General features: G+C 35.7%; 1 protein-coding gene across 1 annotated transcript in view; it reads right to left on the reverse strand.

Moving 5' to 3' along the window:
- Positions 1 to 3115: 3115 nt before the first annotated feature.
- Positions 3116 to 22709, reverse strand: part of LOC128990260 (polyamine-transporting ATPase 13A3) — a 56002-nt gene continuing 36408 nt past the window's right edge. The window contains exons 11-23 of the mRNA XM_054412573.1: positions 21867 to 22052; positions 21654 to 21764; positions 18738 to 18891; positions 17987 to 18232; positions 17088 to 17254; positions 14897 to 15054; positions 13340 to 13530; positions 12923 to 13056; positions 9761 to 10092; positions 8830 to 8954; positions 8023 to 8272; positions 6931 to 7109; positions 3116 to 6407 (exon numbers count right to left, since the gene is read on the reverse strand). Of these exons, the coding sequence (XP_054268548.1) occupies positions 6151 to 6407; positions 6931 to 7109; positions 8023 to 8272; positions 8830 to 8954; positions 9761 to 10092; positions 12923 to 13056; positions 13340 to 13530; positions 14897 to 15054; positions 17088 to 17254; positions 17987 to 18232; positions 18738 to 18891; positions 21654 to 21764; positions 21867 to 22052 (2490 nt within the window). The 3' untranslated portion in view covers positions 3116 to 6150. The remainder of the gene's footprint in view (positions 6408 to 6930; positions 7110 to 8022; positions 8273 to 8829; positions 8955 to 9760; positions 10093 to 12922; positions 13057 to 13339; positions 13531 to 14896; positions 15055 to 17087; positions 17255 to 17986; positions 18233 to 18737; positions 18892 to 21653; positions 21765 to 21866; positions 22053 to 22709) is intronic.

The following is a 22709-nucleotide window of genomic DNA, read 5'->3' on the forward strand; positions in this document are numbered from 1 at the left end:
TGAGGGCACACGGCACAGAGACCAGAGACACGCATCTTTCTTCTCTGTAGTTTAAGAGAAAAGTTCCTGAAAATTAAGAAGTAAACAAAAACACTGCATAAGAATTGTATCTTTAAGCCAGATAAATTCCTGGAAGAGAAATGCAAACAGTATGGAGAAAAAACCCTGACGACCAGCAAGTAAAAAAATAATAAACTGCGAGAAAAATCGATACATTTTGCTTCAAGTATAAAATGTACCGGTAACTATTATTAGTAGTACGCATATTAAAAAAAGGCTGAGGAGTATTAAATCAACGAATACTGCACATATTAGTATTTTTGGTCTTTCTTTACTAAAAAAAGCGAATCTATGGTCTTACTGTACATTAACGATTCCGAAAAGAAAAGGTAAAACTAACCAATAAACCAATGATCGTTCAAAAAGCTGTACGATAATTTTATGTTTTAGCCATAAAACAAAAAGTCCACCTCTCCCACACTTAATGTGTTAAAAGTTCTAAAATCAATGGTAAGAATTTAATAAGGTTAGCGTCAAGTTCTTCTATAGTGTCTGTATTTTCGCTGTTCTTGTCCATTCGTCATGTATCCATGGCGCCGTTTTGCGGCTTTGCGCTGATTTGAGCCAAACGAGAGACCATGAACCGACACAACCGAATGCACCTACGATCGATATATCCAACCGAACGATAAAGTTATCCGTTTACTCGGCCTTCTCAACGTAAAACTAACCAGGATAATCGATATTTCGCGCGTTCACTGATAATTCTGTTAAACTATGGAATTCTACAAAATCTCAAAAACAGTTATTCCATTCATCAACTGCAATATTTCAGTTGGTGTTTGCTACATACTTCCACCATTTATGTTGCAGGTCTAAATTATTCTTCATGGTTTTTAACTTGATTTTGTAGGGACGAACATTTATTTAGAAATACATTTTTTATTGCTTTAAAGATGCAACTGTTTTTGTGTTGTAAAACTTTGCCATAAAATCAAGCTATATCACAAGGGTATAAGACAAGACAATTTGTAGGCTACATCATTGTGTTGTAGTTGTAGCCAATTAATTATAAGCTGATACTCATCCAAAATGAAATAACTGAATGACAAGTTCATAAAAAAGGATTTTTAAGTTTGTTAAATATTGATATAAAAAGTTCCTAGTCATTTTTATTCGGCATGTGCCAGTAGGTTGACTTTTTTATCCCATTAGACTTAAGTTAGGTTGCATTTTAAAACATTTTTACAAATATTTGCTTTTTTGAGAACAATTGTATATTAATTTTTTTTGTCCTAGGACGCTAGGCACGAGCCTGGGATTGTTTTCCACATTACTTCAGGCTAGACCTAGGGGGTTGCGGCGTTATCACTTAGATAAAATCCATTGGTGACTTGGCGGGGATCGAACCCGGACCCTCAGGAACTGAAGTCCCGCGCTCTAATCACTACGCCAGCTCGCTCCCCCAATTATATTAGATTGGTTTATACTAAATTACATTCTCCTAGGTACAAATAGTTGGTTCAGTAAAAAAATACTTCCTTTAGGGGAAACAAGCCAGTGCTCAATGCCTCTTTATGACTATCCAAACAAATTTATTTTGGTACCCTAAAAAAAACAAACAAAAATATACAAAACTCTAGCATGTTAATGTTTGTTCTCAATCAGCTGGTAAATGCTACTCAACCAACCAACTAAGCTTTTATTTTACTGCAGTTTTTCGTGTGACCTTTTCCTGTGATGGGCACATTTTCACTTTGAAAATAGGTATCCCTTGGTGCTCAAACCCACATGTAAAAAATCGTTGTACTGAAATCTCAACAACATAGGTCAACAATCCACAAGTGGCAGATAGTCTTGATAGTTATTATTCAACTGTCAAAGTTATTTACCTGAAAATAAATCGAGTGTGAAGAACGAGCCCTCTGCTAGAGTATGATAAAAGCATTCCTCAACTCTTTAAATTAGCAAGCATGTTGTGATGTTTTGCTTTAACACCCAGACACTAACTTGAGAAGACGTTTCCTTGTTGACAAACAGTTATATTACGTTTGCCCTTGCACTCCATGTGTTGACAAATCTTTGTTTTTCATTGAGATTAACATCTGATAACCACTGCTTGGTTTTGGAGTGTTGGTACTTCACAAAATCTACTAACCATGACGTCAAGAACATTGTAAACATAGAGTGCACTCATCACTGAAGATCAGAAATATTGGTGAATATTAATGACCTTACATATTTTATTGTGGTTGTATTCAGCAGTATTCACCTTTTTAAATAATTGGTAACTGTCTCCTCTTGAACATTTGTGCAATAAACTAATTTGTCAGTGAAAAACATAACCAGCCAAGTAAACAATTTTAAGACTTATTTACTCTTACCATTTTCTCTCTAAACTTGCTCATTTAGGAGCTACATGGCACAGAATGTACACTGCAAGTAATTTTTCTTAGTTTTAACACACTATAACTCCTAAATTAGAAGCTTCAGTGAAAAAATGCCAAGAATAAAAATGTTTTAAAATGGCATTTACTTTCTAAAAAAATCATAAATAAAATATGGGGTCTTCTATAAGAAAAAACAAAGTTGGCGGTAATATTGGAAATATGGCGGTTAAAATTATTTTTTTAACTTGACCAAAATGTTTTAGATAAAAAATCCCAGGTCAGGTCTTACTATGAGACCTACGGTAACTTACTTCCCTAAAGGGCATCACTAAAAAGTGAAAAACTTGAATACGATTTCTGGAATCCATTCAAAAGTAAACATACTTCTACATTAATAAAAAAAAAAAAAAAAAAAAAAAAAAACATTTATGATGGCAGAATATTGATTGTTTTAGTCACTTTGTATGTTTGTCATTTTGAACACATTTCTGAATGAACGATTAAGAAAAGTTAAAGGGGATATTTTTATCACTAACTTAAAACTCTTTAAACAAGTCCAATTTTGATTGAACCTTCTACAAATTATAGTAAATATCTGTCTCTTATTTACAGTGCATTTGGTAGCAATTTCAAAATTGCAAGAATCCAAATGTTATCTTAACCAACCCTATAGCTAAAAAAACTAAAAAACATTATCAAGGTAATAAAATGCACAATGCTCCAATTACAGATATATATTTTACAAAATCATGAATTTACAAAAGGGCTCTTTCCTGTAATTAATAAAACTAACAAATATAATGATCATTGCAAGGAAAATAAAAATAACTGTAACATAAACGTTATCTGAGAAAACAATGGATACCAGTAATTAGTTAGTTCCAAATAATGCATTAGCTTAGCCATAAAAAAGTTTCATAATACAGTAGGATGTATAACTAAAATAGTCGACTAGATAGAATCACTAGCTGATAAAAATAAATGTAAAATAAAAAAAAAACTTCTAAAAATAAACCACCAGTAAAATTTGTAATAATTTAAACTAAAATTTAGAATGTTAAAGCAGGTTTAGGATTTAAAAAATAAAAATAAAAATACTTGTGCAAAATGCCCAATGATAGGTAGGAGTTTTGAAATTAAAATACTGCTATAAGAACAAGAACTGATTTTAATTTAATCCTAAAGCTACTTTAAAGAGGTAAAATGGGGGTTTTATGATTTTATATCCTATTTAGAACATTCAGAATAACAAAGAAATATTATTAATTTGAATTTTTAATACTAAAACACAAATCTTACAAAAACTTAAAATTGAATTTCTTAGTGTAGGCATTAAAATAAAGCAAGCTCTACCATAGCAACTCACTGGTAAAGTAATAACACTGACTTTTAGTCTCTAAGGATGGATAAGAAAATAAATAAAAAATACTTAAACAAATCAACACACATGAATAAAATAAAAATCATAATTTTGCTCATCAACCTTTAGTCTGAAATACTGTTATTATCATTGTAATACAAGAATAATTTCTTACTCTTCTCAATTTTAACAATATCTATAAATATAAAAACAGTAATATAATTTTTAATATAGGTCTACCTATGATAATACGTGTAAATTAAAATCAAATCTTGCATCAGGAACAACAGGCCTTGTCTATATAATTCTCACTGAACAAACTTATAATTCTGTTTTGTTTGACATTAAATTGTTTTTTACTTTTATATGTTCATGTCCTAGGACGCTAGGTTCTAGCCCGGAACTGTTATACACATTACTTCCTAGAGCGTAGTCCTAGGGTTCGCGGCATTATTGAATAAATAAATAAAACCCATTTGTGATTGGCAGGATTTGAGCCCAGGGCTAGCACTAGACCAGCTTACTCCCCAAACTAAATAATAGTAAGAATTACATTTTCACATAAATATTGTGCGATAATTTAGTCGAAAACTTGTTCTTATCACCCATAGAAAACTTAACTGTTTTATGCTAGATTTTGCAAAATAGCAATTACTGTAAAAAACAAAACAATAACTTCATTTGAAGATATACAAAAAACCTTAACATTGGATTTAAAGACAGACTGTGCAAAAAAACAGAAATAAGTGGAACCTGAAAGTTTGGTAATTGTCAAAGTCCCTCTAATAAGACTGTATTTCTAAGAGAAGAAACAAAATACATTTATTCTGTAGAAAATCTAGTCTAGACAGCCAAAATGTAATTAATAAAATCAAATCCTAAATCGCTAAAACCATCAACTATACACTATGTGAGTAAACAGTTCGTTGGAAGGAAAATATGAAGATGTCACAGTTAGTCGGCCTTTCAGACCTTTAAATTAATTGAATTGTTAAACATTCATGGATCAGATATTGATTCATTTTTTGTGTAAAATGTTAGCTATTGTGTTTGTCAGCGTTTTACGTTTTAGTGGGCAACGTTGTCTATGACACTAGCACTGGCACAATCCAAGTAAGCACTAGTGAACCTTGTCTGTTTTGTTTTGTCATTTCAAATTAATCCAATGTACGAGTTGTCTGCTCAAATAGTGTGTTAATGCTAAAACTAACAACTAAAACAGAAAATTCTTACATTTCCACTTGACCCTATAACATATTAACAGAAGTAAACCTTCAAATAGTTATACTAGTTCCTTCTAAATTCTGAACACATCATTTTCTTGTTTACTTACACAATAATAAGTAAATTTCTGACAATACTACATTTATAATTTTCAAATAAAATACTAATCTTGTTCTAAACTTTCACTTGAACCAAGCGATTCTTCAGCTACATTACCCTATTGTCACCGGAGATAATAAGTAAAAAAATTCACAATTCCTAATATCTTCAAAGATATACACACTTTTAACAATTAAAGCTAATTTAACTTGTAACAACCTACACTACTTATGGTAGTAGGAATACTATTTCTCTTAAACTTGCTTGTATTTGGTTACTGAAAAACACTTATTTTAGATTTCAAGTTACCAATACAGATTTAAAGCATGATTCAGGAACAAAAATCTTTCTTAATACATGGTTTTTGTTATACTTTTGTTCGATATTTGAACGTTTAAAAAGTCTTTTAGCAATACACAAATGAAACTACGAAGTAAAGAGCACCAGAAACTATTAATAAGTTGAATGTATGATTAACAAATTGCAAGTTAAAGTAAGTTAAAACAGTCTCTCAAATTGTACACACAGACTGCATGACATAATTATTATACTAAAATCACAAAAATCTACGTCAAAAGAAGTTTATAAAATTTACAGGTAAATGCTTACTTGATAACATGGATCAAAAGTTGTTTTTTAACATTTAAGTTATATCCCTGTAGAACATAAAAAAATAAAAGAGACAACTGCTTACCAAAACATTCCTGTTTAACCTAAACTGATAGATTATAAAATCAATTGGTTCTTTGAATTCACTACCATCACTATTTGGTTTAACAATCCAAGTTTCCATCCACTTGTATTTCATGCTAAATAAATTTAATTTATAACATGATCTTCCATTAAATTTATTACCAAGATTGTATTGTATGACAACTTCCCTTTATTTCAGTTGAGAGAGGTTCTACTGTATATATCTTCTCAGCAAGTTTTCATATTTTAGGTTGTCTACAACAAAAAAACTTGTCTTACCTGATTCAGCCATAATAGTGGTAAAGAATCGACAAACTCAAAACATGTTGAAATACCACCTCCTCTTTGGCCGTTTATAACACTAAGATTGCGAAAGATCCGACATCAAGATGTGTAGTGGAGGGGGGACTCGGGCGGTGTAAGGTAGCGGGACAGGCTGTCCTCTGATTGGTGGACTTGCGCGACGGACTGACAGGACTGCGACTGAGGCTCTGTCTTTGATAGCGAAACACAACGTGGGATTGTAGCTACTCCGTTGGATATCTCTCTTACTCGCTTACCACTCTCTATGTTGACGATAGTGTCGCCTGACATGGAGAAAGTTTGCAACTGCGTGGGTGGTTCATGGTTTACAGTTTGGCCTGTAAAAATTGAAGTTCATTTAGTTTGTTTGTTTTTGTTATATATATAAAAAAAAATTCATTTTAAAATCCTAAACACACTTGCAAACCTGAAAGGTTTCATATCCCCTAACTATGGATATTACTTTATTATACAGTATTAGAAACTAGAAACACAACATAAAGTGTACTTCAGGCAATAAAAATTACCAGATATCTCTTCACATTCAACCAATAAACATTCAAAAACACAACCAAATTTGAGTTATACACTACCGTTTTATTTGTAGTTGATAAAAAATCATTTGTATGACAAAAATATCCATAAAAAAATGTTTGCACAAATAGGACTATTTTTAATGTCTTTCCTTCACATCCTGGGACGCTAGGCTCTATCCTGGAACCGCTTGGTCCTGGGATCAAAACCAGGACCTCAGAGACCCAAGGCCAGCGGTGTCTTTACCACAGCTCGCTCCTAACTACCAACTACACGACTAGTGACTGTTTTCATTTTGTTGCCGAGGTCGAGCAGTGTTTCACTTACCATTGACGTTAGTGAAGGGGAAGGCCGTGATTGTGACAGTGGCGGGGGAGCGCTCCGGCCGCTGCGGCGGGGCCTCTACACAGCTAGGTGGTTCCCCACACAGCGGGGGCCACTGCGGTGACGCTCTCAGCTCATGCTCTACATTCATGTACTTCTTCTTCACACTCGTCTCCTTCCGTCTATCAACAATGAATTTAATATTATACTACAAATTGATATTGGGTCTGGGCGTAATTAAACCCAAATAAAATATGAGTGAAGGACAAGAGTGTAGAATGGAGTAAGATGTCTTGGGTAGCAATGTTACTGACATAACAGCTGCTTTGTTAAGCAGGTTCATTTATTCAAGGTGGCCACAGAACTCCTGTATCTTTGCGTATTTGGAATCTTACTTTCACATGACATTAATTTAAAACTTCAAGAAATAGTTGTTTCAATTTTTCAGCAAACTAATAGCAAATTTTAAGTTAATATAATCACTCAACTTATTTAAATGTCAACAAATAGGAATAAAAAGTAAAAAAAAAGTTTCTCCTAATCAATATCACACATTTTTACTCTTAGGTGTCTAGCACATTAAAAGCATACTAGTGCACCTGTTGCTCGAATTCGAGCAAATGCAAAGTATTACATGCGTTATTTCAAAACAAATAACAGTAATAATTTCCGATTACTTAAAAAGAGTCAACTCAAAGATAATGAAATCAATCACTCCCAATACTTAATTTTGACGCATCGTTTGTAAAAATCCGTCCATTATTAACGTAGGCGTAGGAGTAGTGTTTCGTAGAAAACGCCTTCATGTATTATATATAAGGATTATGGAAAATTAATTTAATTTAAGTTCCTTAAAGGTTAGAGGGTCTTAAGTTTATGAGTAATCGATGCTCTGTTCACAAAATTTAGGTGGTTTTAGGGAAAGAAATCTATCCTCTCCACTTGATCCTAATTTAAAACAAAAGACCAACAGCTCAGGTTTGCCACTACTTCAATCAGCTGCAACAAGTATATTAAGCAAACAAAATAGTGGGAGAACTTCCCCTCAAACCGCATACATTTTGTGAATGGATTTTAAATATCAAGTTAAAATACCTTGCTCTCAGTTTGTAGAAAATGAGATAGTCACAGATGAAGAACTCGTGGATACCAGCAAGCACAAAGTTGACACCACACATGACTACAGAGAAGATTCTGAAGTCCATTTCCGGAGGGACAATGAGTTCAAACTGCTCCTGGACCCACTGGTGAGGTCCGATGATGAGATAGAAGGTGAACACTGTGATACCTGTCACAGAGGCCAGCAGTGTCCAGTTCTTGTAGAGAGGCAGACGGTACGGAGCTCCTAAAGAAACGCATGTCCAAAAACATTTAATGTAACCCTTAATACATCCCAATGAAAATTTTCTATATTTTGGTTTAAAGTTTAGCCAGCTTTATTGTGTTTTCTATTAGACCCTGGAGTCAAAATTTCTTAGGTTCTCAAGCTAGCAGAACTCTATTCCTTTGAAAAAAGTCCTTAGTTACAACGTTACAATACAAGGCAGTTGGCTTTCCTTAAAAATACATTTTGGTTTAATTTTTTGATTTCCTAGGACAAATACATCGGCCATAACTTATTATGCACACAAAAATCATTTCCAGTTCCATCAGTTCCTAAATTAAAATTTAGTGGCCTTGACCGATGAGACTGCAAAGCGCATAATTCTGGATTGCGAGACTCTTGGGGGTAGGAGAAGAACCCTGTTTGGTCTCAAGCATCCAGTCAATGAATTAGACACAATCATTGAGCAATTGGGGCTTACATATTAATCTACAGTATGGTTTGAGTCAGTCCCTTTCCTTAAATTAATCAATACTTCTTAATTCTTAAGATAGATAGAATTGCAAATTTTTTCTTACCTTTAGAGAAGACCACAGCCAGTATGACATACTGCATGCTTGATATGGCAAACAGAGCATAGTTCTCATAGCAAGCTGAACCCACACCTTCCAACTCTGCCTTAGTGGCGTTGTACGGAACAAACCTGCGGTTGAAAATAAACCCAGCTGTTTTATCTGCACTTATCTTGAGTAATAATTACAATGCAGATTTAAAATATTACACACACACATATATAAATTAGAAATAGGTTTTTTTATTTAAGTAAAATACATTTTCTCAACAAGTGTTCACGAGAAGAGAAACTGTAGTGTCAAAAATCTGAACGCCTGTTGTCAACTTTGATAATTCAGTACGGCTTTCAAATAAAAGGTTTGACTGGCAGAAAAAAAGTAAAACAGAAGAAGCAGCCAAAAATTAGCTAGTTTTTCAACAGTGGTTAGGGTTTTAGTGGATGTAATAAGATCACATTTATTCATTTCTTGATAAAGAGTAATAAAAGATCAAAATATGTATGTAAGTACTAAACAATTTAATATTTTTAAATTAATTTAACCTATCCATTTAAACATACAATTGACTAGAGGCCTAAGCAGGATTTAAAGGATAAGTTTCAAACAAATCATTACAGTAGAGATCCAAACCGATAGGGATTGGACATAGTTCTTGTTATCTATTTGTTCGTGAATAGATGACAAAACATCAAAATAATCTCACAAACAAAATCAGGCCTGTTTTTTTAACGCACCATTGCAGGAACCTACAGGAAAACGACATGATATGCACGATTATGACGCAACCAGTGTCAAAACCTTGGATGCAGTCTACGTTATCTGAACTGGGACAAAAAAGGTATGCCAACCACTACAAAAAGTTGTACTTTCATTTTGCACATTCTTCTCAAACCGGTTGGTATTGTGGGTACAATACCTACTCAAAACTAATACTGACCAATCAAACTTCTGCACAGAGAAGAAGCTGATGAACTGCAGCGCCATGACAACTGCCATCTGACCAATAAGAGAGACTATGGGAGCCAGCGACATGAGAGAGGTCTGTGGCGCGAGGGGCACCAGCGGGCCGGGGTAAGCCTCGGTGCGACCCAGCAGGAATGCAAACGTCGTGATGATGAACAGGTCGATATACAAGTACTGTTTGTCCGTCAGGTTGCTGTCTATGGAATACAGTATCATGACGGAGATAAACTGAGTCAGACTGTAGGCAGCCATGTACTTGAATATGCCAAAAGATGTCACCAGTGCTGCACGACCTTCTCGGATCACCTGTGTAATGAGTATAGATTGGAAATTATGCTCAGAAACAAGGATGGTTTCCACAAAAAATTGGTCATTAAATTAATTTCTATTGGTTTACAAGATTTTCTGTCTTGCTCAAGGTAGCACCACTGGATTTTGGATATTTATGTAGACATCCCATGTAAATGGACCAGCTGTCGCCAATTATTCATCAAAAAAGAACATAGTTCTGTGAGTTCGTCATAGATTGTGCTAGTGTCTAGAATTCTATGTTCATCCTTTATTATTTGTTGGCAAAACAACAAAATAGTTAATGAGACATAATAGATATACTATAGCTTACAATAAGTCGTCTCATTAGTTTGACTTGGTTGAAAAACCCGCATACTCGTCAGAAATAAGTGATTTACATCAGTGCAATTTGTCGGTGGCTCACATCAACAAAATTTGTTTTCATTAAAAAACTGGCGACAACTTTATGGGATGTCTAGTTTTGTAAAAAGTCAGAGGTAGTCATCACCAATGACTTATGGATACGGAAGTAACCATCTCATCTGCATGGAACAGCTGTAGCCAATTAAAAAAGACGTAGTTGAATGAGCTGATTGTAAGTCTAAAATTAAGTTTTACCCCCAATTTTTGATACTATGATAGTTGGTGTGACTAAAAAGATGGTATAGTTTAAAATAAGTTGTCCTTTGAGTGTTGCTTGATTCAAAAGTTGGCATGTTCAACAGAAATAATTAATTTTACATTATCGGTTTTTGTGGGTGTTTCAGATGAACTATTGGTACATTCATTTTTTGTAAGTCTTGCTATATTTTTTAACATAGGGATGGAATGTATAGTTCTCTATCCATAGTCAAAGGTAACTTAGCAAATGTTCGCATAAATTTTTTTAAATTTTACTTTTACTAACACTGTTGACTTACAATATGCTATGATTCACAATTGGTGTCCATTGAGTTTTGAGATATAAATACCTTTCAATAAGGGGTCTGCGGTACAGAAAATTTAAGGTCCGTACGGTACAATATTTTGTTCCTCGGTTCTCGGTACAAAATCGGTACGGTACGCGGCTACCCTATTTTTCCGGTTTTCTGCTCACAACTGTATCTAAACCATTATTTTTAACTTTAATACATTGACATTACTATGAAAATGGATAGTATCCTACATTCATGGTTTTCTAACAACAATTACTGTACCACACATTATTAAAACAAAACCTTTTACTACTACGAGGATTGTGTCAAGAAAAATCACAGTTAAGATAAAGGCTTTACCTATTTTACTCTGAGATACTTTGAATAGCCATGATAAAAGTGGTTTTAAAAATAGGATAAGAGTTTTTAGGAATAAACATGTTTGAAACATTTATTGACAAGATGATTTCACACAACTGGTAAATTATTTCCAACCAACACAATGTCTAGTTGTTTTTAAAATTTTTAAAAACATATAAAAGCATTCAGTACGAAGACAGTGTAGTTGCCAGCTGTTCACAGCAGACGACAATGAAAAACTGAAGGTTATGATGAAGTAATGGCAAAGAGCACCTTTTTTTTTAATCAGCTTCAAAACTAGTTATAAGATGAAGTTAAATCTTGCAAAGTTTTTTTCTGAAACTAAAATTTGGATTATTACAGAGTAAGATTATTGTCTTTTCATTTACAAAGTTAACATCCACAATATCAATCATATCAATCATTAGGTTATCTCAGGCTCAATCAAATTTTCTTAGTATATTTTAAAGCTCTTCCAAAGAATCAAAAGACCCAGACCTAGACCTAATTATTTAGGAAGGCCTAAATTGATTAGGTTACAATGAGGGTAGCAAAATCACTATCTAGTTCATAAGATTTAGATTGCATAAAGTACCTTCAACACAATAAAAAATACAGAAAACTAAAAAAACATTTAAGCCTTAAACAGCCACATCTAACAATGTAAGCCGAGATACAGAACTGCAATGACATAATTTGAGACCAAGTAGGCTTGCATAGTAGAAGAAATTATGCAAACACAACAACAACTATGCTTGTGGTTTCGTCAATAGACAGATAAAATATCTATAACAAATATTTTAACTTATAAAATAAGACTGTAGATTAGTTACAAGTTTAATTTGTAGCCATAAACAGTTTTATGGCAGTAGGCAATGGCCAGCGGCAAATTGAATATTAACGAAAATACTGACTGAGTTAGAGATAACATTTAACAGTCATCATAAAACTATTGTTTTTATGATAAAATAGAATTGGGGAAAGTCGTAAAGAAATAAAAGTGATAAAACTCAACAGTTCTTGGAAGTACTTGAATACAACAAATATTTTCGTGACAAAATGTTAATGGATTTGGGACTGCTAATGGGGTTTTTATTGCATCATCGCCCTAGTAATAAATTATGAAGATCGTAAACAAACATCTGATAAGACTTTTATGTGCTCGGAACCAACTGTCGTTGACTAAGATAGTAAACTGAAAGTAATTTATTATTATAATAAGCTGTACCGAACCGAATTTGTACCGTGTAAAATGCTGTACCGAACCGATTGACGGTAATTAAGCTTGTACCGTACCGTACCGAATTTTTCGGTGCACCGCAGACCCCTACTTTCAATATAAGACAGAAAACAGTAGGTATTTCATGTATAACAAACTGTTATCAGTTTGATTAACATTCAGCCGTATTCCTTTTTATCTACAGATATTCATAAAGCCCAGTCAAACTGTGTTACTTAGCCATTATGTTTGATTAAAAGACCAATCAATGGAACCAGTTTCAAACGGTCAAAAGGCAAACAGTCACAAGACTTCTAAAATTATATGATACAACACCCAGTGGTTCTCTCACCTTGACTACACACTCAATGTTGGGGTCCTTAGATGTGAACGGAGAAGCAACTGAGGACTCGGCCTCGGACAAAGAGATGCCTGCATGAGCTGCCTTGAGGGCTCCACAATCATTGGCTCCGTCTCCACACATGGCTGGAGAAAATAATAAGTAAAGTTTACCGGTAAATAACAACTTTGTAAAATTTTGTAGGTTCTGGAATCTGATCCCGCAAGTAAGGAAGTACACTGCAGGGCTGTTTTTTTAAATAATTGTGGGTGCAAACCTTACTTTTATAACCAACCGTACTTTTATTTTTTGTATAGGATTACGAGTCCCGCACAAGGTATCTACTATCTTTCCCAATATACAGCCAAAATATGGCAACCCTATACATTATCCTCCTAATGTAAATCTCAACCGTAATCATAGGCTTACCAACATAGTAGCCGAGAGACTGCAGTGTCTGTATCAGTTGTTGCTTCTGGTCGGGTGACATGCGTGAGAACACAGCGCCTCTGGTGGCGATACGAGGTACCAGCTCTGGGTAGTGAGTGCGGATCACACTCCACGTTGCACCAGTCATCGCCAGGCTGTAGTTGGTGATGGATGCTGTGTCTTCCGGCCCACTATAACATCAGGTAAATTGTTTATCTGACTTTTACAGTAAATTAATTATTGTAAGTAAAATACATGAGGATTGTTTGTAAGTAAAGTTCTCCCAAGATCTACTGTCATGGCAAAGCAAATTAGCTCAAACGGAGCACAATTAATTGAGGCCGTAGCTACTAAATGGGCATATCTCAAAAACTGATGTTTTGAGATACTCGCTGTTGAAGTTTAGGGGTTATGTTTGGCTGTCAGCGTTGGGTTGGCAGTCTCTATGCTTAAACGGCCTAGTGACACCAGCTGACTTTGAGAATCATACCAACCAAACAAACTGAAATACACCGACTAACTGGGTTAGTCAACCAGATTATGACAGATTATGATCATGTGTCGATCATAATAGTTTCAAAGATATTACATTTTAACCTAATGTATGGAAAATAACAGACCAAACCCCAACTAAATTTTAAGAAAAGTAATTTACTGGTAATTTGATGTATTGATTTAAATTAAATTAGCAATGGTCAACTTACTGTATAGGAATATATAACATCAAGTTCAATAACTAATGATGTTATAATAGCAAGTCTTAAAATAGGCAGAGAAATTTACTAACTTTTCCCATATGTAAGTATTTAAGCAGAAGACATATAATAAAAAAATACAAGAGGCCAAAAATTATGTAAGCATCATGAAAATAATTGTAGGCCTAAAGATAAAATAACTCGTAACAAAAAGATCAACTAATTGATGATTTAGCCTACAAAAATTGACCCATCAAAACCTACTGTGCTAAAGTTTGCAATTAAAAGTGTAAAAGCTAATAATGATTTATAGAAATTCAAACAAAAAATAGTTTAAGGTAAAACACTAAAAATAAATACCCTGTTTACAACTGCCAATGATTTTCTCAGTAAATTTGGCCTTCCCAGTCTGAAAAATTAACATTAACAATTGTTATAATTTCATAATTGAATCGTAACAAAAACAAAACAAAAAACTTCTTAAGTTCTAGGAACTAATTTTCAACCATATTTAGTGCTGGTTTGATTTTGATTTTAGAGTATTAATATTAGATACACTAAATGAGTTAAACTCGTAGTTATGTAAATTTTTTTAATCAGACACCTCAAATTCTTTGGAAGTTAATAAGGTTGAAGGATAAGAAAACTTTACTCTAAATTGTAAAAGTTACAAAAAAATGAATTAATTAGTTCTAAGACAAATCTTAGAGAAGAAAATCATTTTCTTTTGATTGACCTGGTTTTATAATCAGCCAATGTTGAGTTGGAGATGCTCTGATTTTGGCTAAGATAATAATGTCTTCGCAAAGGGTGTTACCAAACCATCTCTATGGGTCTAGGGATGTTGTTTATTGTTACCTACCAGATGTTGTTGTCCACAGGCATCTCAAGATCTGTCATCACGCTGTTGTGAGCCGAGCCGTTGGGAATGTTGTTGTTGAGAGTTACTGTCCCAGACTCAAGTGTATCAATACTCATCATGCTGAACGTTCCTGTCATCTGGCTCTCATTGAAGATTGTCTGAATCCGCAAAACAATAATCCAACATTAGATCCAGTTCATAATTGGTAATTAATTAGAGGTGTTTGGAACACCTATTAATTTAGAAATTTTTCACTTTTCAAAAGTTAGTTACTTTTTTAATCCTTGTATAATCAAAAGTTTAAAATAATAGGGAAAGAATTTCAGGACACTTTGCACAGTAATTTGGTTCACAAACATCATACAGACATCATCATTGTCACCCCTCATACTGGCGACGTCTCCCGTAATTGTGTACATTGTTACTCCCGACATGTCAATATCGCTGACAATTAGAACAAATCCCGTCCCAAGAAAATCCCTATTCAATTCCTGTTTCGACTAAGAATATAGTTTTACAAACAATTGTCCATCCCTAGTTTATTTATAATGTTTACCATGTTACGGTCTGTCTTCTGGGGTCACGACTAAATTGTGAACATATTCCGCAGTCATCGCAATTTAAGAATGCTTCCGGAATTAAATCATGAACATTTTCTATGATCACACAGACACCATCATCGTCTCCCGCAGTTGCAGCAAAACTTGTTTTGTTATTGTAAAAGATGAAACAAATCCAAACTGAGTTAAGCTCAAAAATTATTTCCAGCCTGAACCGAGATTTCTGGCCAATTATTGACCCAACTGGACCCAATCATATCAAAGACCTGAAATTATCGGGTGACATGAATTCATAATCCCCACCCCCAGTTCCTAAAATGGCCATAAATTCCCATAACTAAAATCATTTACAAATTACACAGAAATAAGATTACCAGAGTGTCAGTAGGGGAGGTGATGTTGTGTTGGGTCTGCATGTAGTACAACTGAGGAGGACTGCCGTTGTGAGCAGCTGTGGAGTTGACAGTGATGACTCTACGACCTGGAGGGATGATACCACAGTCACGAGCTACACTGAGAGCAGTCAGCACATTGTCTCCTGTACAACAGACATGAATTGTGTCAGTAGGGGAGGTGATGTTGTGTTGGGTCTGCATGTAGTACAACTGAGGAGGACTGCCGTTGTGAGCTGCTGTGGAGTTGACAGTGATGACTCTACGGCCTGGAGGGATGATACCACAGTCACGAGCTACACTGAGAGCAGTCAGCACATTGTCTCCTGTACAACAGACATGAATTGTGTCAGTAGGGGAGGTGATGTTGTGTTGGGTCTGCATGTAGTACAACTGAGGAGGACTGCCGTTGTGAGCTGCTGTGGAGTTGACAGTGATGACTCTACGACCTGGAGGGATGATACCACAGTCACGAGCTACACTGAGAGCAGTCAGCACATTGTCTCCTGTACAACAGACATGAATTGTGTCAGTAGGGGAGGTGATGTTGTGTTGGGTCTGCATGTAGTACAACTGAGGAGGACTGCCGTTGTGAGCTGCTGTGGAGTTGACAGTGATGACTCTACGACCTGGAGGGATGATACCACAGTCACGAGCTACACTGAGAGGAGTCAGCACATTGTCTCCTGTACAACAGACATGAATTGTGTCAGTAGGGGAGGTGATGTTGTGTTGGGTCTGCATGTAGTACAACTGAGGAGGACTGCCGTTGTGAGCAGCTGTGGAGTTGACAGTGATGACTCTACGACCTGGAGGAATGATACCACAGTCACGAGCTACACTGAGAGCAGTCAGCACATTGTCTCCTGTACAACAGACATGAATTGTGTCAGTAGGGGAGGTGATGTTGTGTTGGGTCTGCATGTAGTACAACTGAGGAGGACTGCCGTTGTGAGCTGCTGTGGAGTTGACAGTGATGACTCTACGGCCTGGAGGGATGATACCACAGTCACGAGCTACACTGAGAGCAGTCAGCACATTGTCTCCTGTACAACAGACATGAATTGTGTCAGTAGGGGAGGTGATGTTGTGTTGGGTCTGCATGTAGTACAACTGAGGAGGACTGCCGTTGTGAGCTGCTGTGGAGTTGACAGTGATGACTCTACGACCTGGAGGGATGATACCACAGTCACGAGCTACACTGAGAGCAGTCAGCACATTGTCTCCTGTACAACAGACATGAATTGTGTCAGTAGGGGAGGTGATGTTGTGTTGGGTCTGCATGTAGTACAACTGAGGAGGACTGCCGTTGTGAGCTGCTGTGGAGTTGACAGTGATGACTCTACGACCTGGAGGAATGATACCACAGTCACGAGCTACACTGAGAGCAGTCAGCACATTGTCTCCTGTACAACAGACATTATCATTGTATGTGTCATTGTACTAACATTGACTTTCCTTTGACAGAAGTAGACATCTTCTGTATGGTTCAGTTGTAGCCAATATTCTATTGAAATAGAACATAGTTGAATGAGCCACTCACAGAATGCTGCGGTCACAATTAAATTTTCTCTCTTAGTTTTTGATACAATGGTGGTTGAATGTTTTGAAAATTATGTTAAGAGTCCTTGGAGCCTAACTCGTAAAACAATTAGGCCCAAAAAAATACAAAGAAAATTTCCAATCCCACAGTTTACTAGTATGTCACAAACACTCTGGTGTTTGAATCAATATTTTGAGATGGTAAATAACTCTTCAGCAGCTGTTTGAAATTGTCCAAGATGGCCGCTAGCCTCCAAGGACTCTTAAGTTCACAGTAAGGATATACATAGAACACAAGGGTTTTAAGATTTTTTGTGAGGATAGCGGGCTTACCTGAATGGGAAAGAGTCCAAACTGGTAATAAGAGACTTGGAACAAGTGTACAGTGACTCATCTTTTCAATTTGGTTTATTTAAAAAGATGGCACTTTCAAGAGAAATCGAGAATTAAGATCAGCACACTCTGCCGGCTCAACTCCATTACGTTAATTATTCTAAAACTGTTAACAACTTCAACATGGGAATGGGACGTCGATGTCTATCAATAGTTACCACCCTGGTTGTACATCACTACACAGTTAACAATAATACTCTTACCAGTAACCATGATGGTGCGGATATTGGCAGCACGCAGAACAGCGATAACACCATTGGTCTGTGGTTTGAGACGGTTTTCCAGCACGACCAACCCGAGGAAACATAGGTCAGTTTCGACCTCTTCGCGTGACAGTCGTTGCATCTTGGGGTAGCTGACACGAGAGGGAAGGTCTCGATACGCTACTCCCAGCACTCTGTAGCCTTCCTGTGTGTACTCCTCCAGCTGGCGACTGAAGTCAGTCGGAACTGTAGACCACAGATTACATAAGAGACTGAAACGTACTCAGAAAAATACCTACACTACGAAATATCAGTGTTAGGTTATGTAGCCATTACTGTGTGAAACATTACTGAACTCAGTAATTTTTCAAACTAACTCCTTAATTAGGCTATTCTATTTAATACTTTTAAGGTGAACTTCTACTTGTTTTATGGATGTAACACTGGATATTCCATTGAAAGTAAATCATAAGAACAATTTTGGTTGTTTCTCTGGTACAGTACAATCCCACAGACTCCATTTGACGCATGTTCCTGTCTTAATACAAGTAGCGCTAGGTCCAAATGGAACAGGTAATCTACTACAACTATTTTAGCTACAAAGTTCTATTTATTTTCCATTAGGGTCACTCTTAAGATCGTAAATAACACCAGCGTTGGCTGTGCAACTACAAACAGAGGAAAGCCGTCTATGTCACACAACAACAATTTTTATTTGAATCTCAGGAATGAACCCATCCTCTGTACTCACTAGTGTCCGGCCGACACAGCCCCTGTATCATCTCCGGAGAGCCTTTACTGTAGATGGTGAAGTGAGTCCCGCCCAACTGTCTGGTGATGACACTCATACGCTGCAGACTGGACGAGAACGGAAACTGTCGAATGATTCCCAGCTCTTGACAACCCTACAATGAAACCAAACAACTTTCTATTTATTTCAAAAGCTTTGTGTGGTAAGTTTTTAACTTAAATGTTTACAATGCTGTAAAACATATACAGCTAAGCTAATGTCAGCAATTGGTTTTGAACTAAAGCGAGAATATTATCAAACTATATTACACTACCCAGCCTGTGTTGTTGTTAATTTATTTCAAGTGAAAGTGGTTTAGTAGTTTACAATTAGAGGTGTGCGGTTATCCGAAAAATCGGGTCGGATTCGGTTCGGTTCGGATATCTGTATCCGAACCGAGCCTAAATTTGATATCCGATGCTATCCGTTATATATCCGACTTTTTCGGATAGACAACATATTTTGACGTTTTGGACAGAAAACTAAATCTTCATAACCATCATTAGTTTCCCTGGACAAAATTACAGCAATATGTTTCCAACGACGACGATGTAACAGCAAAGGACAAAGAAGCCGTATGATGCAATACCGATGTCTAGTTTAGTCGTTATCAGCTGTTTTGCTTTATGATTAGATTCGTCTGGAACGTTATCAGCTGTTTTGCTTTACGATTAGATTCGTCTGGAACGAACATACATAAAGCAGAAAAGAACTTCCATGGTCAACTCGTGCTTGTCTCCTGATACTAGGGGCGCTATGCGTAGTGGTTTTTTTTACAGTACTGTTTTAAATCATAAAAATCTAGCCTACTTATGTGCTGTTACGTAAACAATAGATTTAATGTTTCCCGAAAAAAGTCAGAATAGAAACAATAGAAAGGCAACACAATAAAAGGGTGGGAGGGGTTGGGCAATTACCTCGAAAGGAGCCCGGGTAACGAGTAGCAACAGTGAGTCGAGTAGGCCGTGAGGGGGGAAGGGGTAGGTACGACCTTGAAGCTATATATAGACTTGCACTACTTCCCTAAATCTAAAGGACTGGCGAGTGGTATTCCAATCACAGGACAAGATACGTTGTTTTTCGAGTATTCATTGCCCGGTTTGACTTTGGATTGTCTTATTGTGTAGAAACTTTGAATAATCAAAAATAAAATTAGAACTAACCATGATTATTTAGTATTGATTGTGTATATTAAATGATTAAATGATAGGGACCAGGGGAAATATACAGACTTTTGTCATGATTTGAAATTCAACATCAAAATACAATATTGCACAATCAAGATATTTTAGGTCATTGACCTTTATTATACATCCGGTATTGCTGTTTCAGGAGAAACACGTTGATAAATTATAAATTGATATTCCCGTGGTTAAAAAGAATTATTTTATAAACCTATAAAACAAAATCATAAAATCTTACATAAAGATAATAACAATAACAGCAATTGTAAAAAGGGTATAAAGATAACAACGTCATTATACTTTATCTTTGTTCTTCTATTTCTTGGGTTTCCCTTCATCACGCATTCAACAAGTTGCCTAGTTGCCCATGTCGTTATCAGCTTTTGTGACATAGCGCACAGCAGGGGGTAAAACTTGACGAAAATCGGTTAATTTTTACCTATTATTTAATTACCAATGTACTTGATTGGTAATGTATTAATAAATTGGCCGGTTTTTGTCAAATTTTACACAAAATTTATTGGAATTTCAAGGTGAATATCAATAAAACAATTATTACCAAATATGTTTATTCATTTAAAAGATTGATTTGTGGTATTGGGTTCCCCACTGAGTGCAGCCGAGCGGCACTAATGAGGGTTGAAGTGAACAATAGACGGCTTATCAGACCCGACCCTCCCCAGTGGTCTGGAGAAAGCTTGTAAAAAAACTATTGTTGCACGCGCAGGACTTGTTGACCTTGGGCTGCTTCAACTTTAATTTTTTCAAATGAACTGTGATGTTTCAAAATCAAAAACAATAACTTGGGACCATACTGCATAACAATAATGGACTGCAATAATTGTTGAATTTAAAATCCATTTTTAACAAACTTATAACTTTTTAACTTTTAAAACTTATCTTGGTATTTTACTTGGGGTAATGAAGTGATGTAGGCTAGTGTAATTCTTGGTTCATCAAGGTTCTACTGAATTATGTTTGGCAGTGAATAAGTGTAGAATGAAATTTATAAATTCAGGGATACACACCTTTTACAGAGTTATAAAGCCTAATTGCTCTAATTAACTTGCCACAACATCAAATCTAGAGCCCAGTTTAGTGTATTAGTGATGTTTTCTAAACTTGGCAAACCCCAAGAATGCCACTTAAGGCCAATAATCTGTTCCAAAAACATAAGGAAATACAATGTGAAAATAAAATTGAGATAGAAATCCTTGTCTTGTGAGAACCAGGAAACAACATAAAACATAACCTCAAGTAAACAAACCCAAACGTTTTGACATCAGTCCTGCTGAGCTTAAGTGTTGTGTGAAGATTTTGGCTGCTAGTGTACTTAATTCAAGCAACCAACTTTTGAAAATAGATGTTGTGAATTGTGATTTTCAAGAGAGAAAAACTGTGGACGTGGCTAATTTGAAATTTTATGATTCAAAATCGCCATTTATATTTATTTACACAGCTTTACAGTGTTTTATATGTTAAAAATGCATATGCAGCTTATTATTAACCGCGCCGAACTATCCGAATCCGAACCTCCCAATATCCGATCCGATCCGAACCGAGCCTCAACTATCCGATCCGAATCCGATCCGAAATGAAATTTCACTATCCGCACACCTCTATTTACAATTGACTCATAATTACACCAACTTATGTTACAACTTGGCTAGGCAGGCAATTTAAAATGACTTACTTCCTGAGAAGGTTTCTTTGGGGGTCTGACTACCGTCGGAGATATCAAATCAAACTTGGTGTCATCACTAACATCAGGTTCTTCCAGGATCCAACCAGTTGACTCAAACATCTGGAAAACATTATAAACTTAGTAATGACACAGAGTTTACGCAGAGCGTTGATTACAGTTAATTTTCTTACACTTATTTATGTTATATGATTCAATTCTTACCTTAAGATCAAGAGGGTCACCAGATATCTTGCTGTCAATGATGGTAAGAGAGTGACAGGTTGCCATTGCGTACAGCAGGTCTCCGGTAGGTAGAGTATCTAGCTGCTTGACAGGCACTTTAAAGTGACAACTCTCAGAAGGAACCACTCCCCACATGTCCAGTCCGTCCTCTGTCAGCGTTCCAGTCTATAACACAACCAATCACACAAGTTGATATAAGGCAGAGATATGCAATTATGCATACACTTATAATGTATGTTTAGAATGTAATATTATGCACAATTACCTAACTTTAAAGGATTTTTGTGAAGATAGCAGGCTAACCTGAATTAATAGTCCACAATGGAACAAGAAGCACAAAACTTTATAGGTAGACATATAAAAGACTAATACAAATCTTGAAATCTTGTAGACAAAATTAGAATATTTCACTCTCACTGACAGCATTAACGACATACTTGGTTGAAAAAATTTTATTGAGTGTAAAATATTCTAATTTTTGTCCATATGCCTAGAGTAATGTTTTGTGTTCCTAGTGTCAGGGTGGACTCATTCCCATTCAGGTAAGCCTGCTATCTTCCATTACCCTGAATAAAGCTATGTTTGTTGTTTATTAGTGTTGGCTACACAGGGGGCAGTGGCTTGTCCAACATTCTCCTAAGAGGGCAGTCTTGTCTTTTGATGGATTGAAAACATAGCTAGAAGATAATATAGTTACAATCTGAGAAGATGAAAATCATTTACATGAGGAATTTGGATGTATTACACACTGTTAACATCTGAGACACAGTCAACGACTCTCCTTTGTCAAAGAACCTCAAACACAATCTTCTTTGAGGTGAT

Source organism: Macrosteles quadrilineatus, unplaced genomic scaffold (genome assembly GCF_028750875.1).
Source record: "Macrosteles quadrilineatus isolate MER2022 unplaced genomic scaffold, UCM_ALF_1.0 Scaffold_3__2_contigs__length_128488019, whole genome shotgun sequence".
In the NCBI taxonomy this organism is placed as follows: domain Eukaryota; kingdom Metazoa; phylum Arthropoda; class Insecta; order Hemiptera; family Cicadellidae; genus Macrosteles; species Macrosteles quadrilineatus.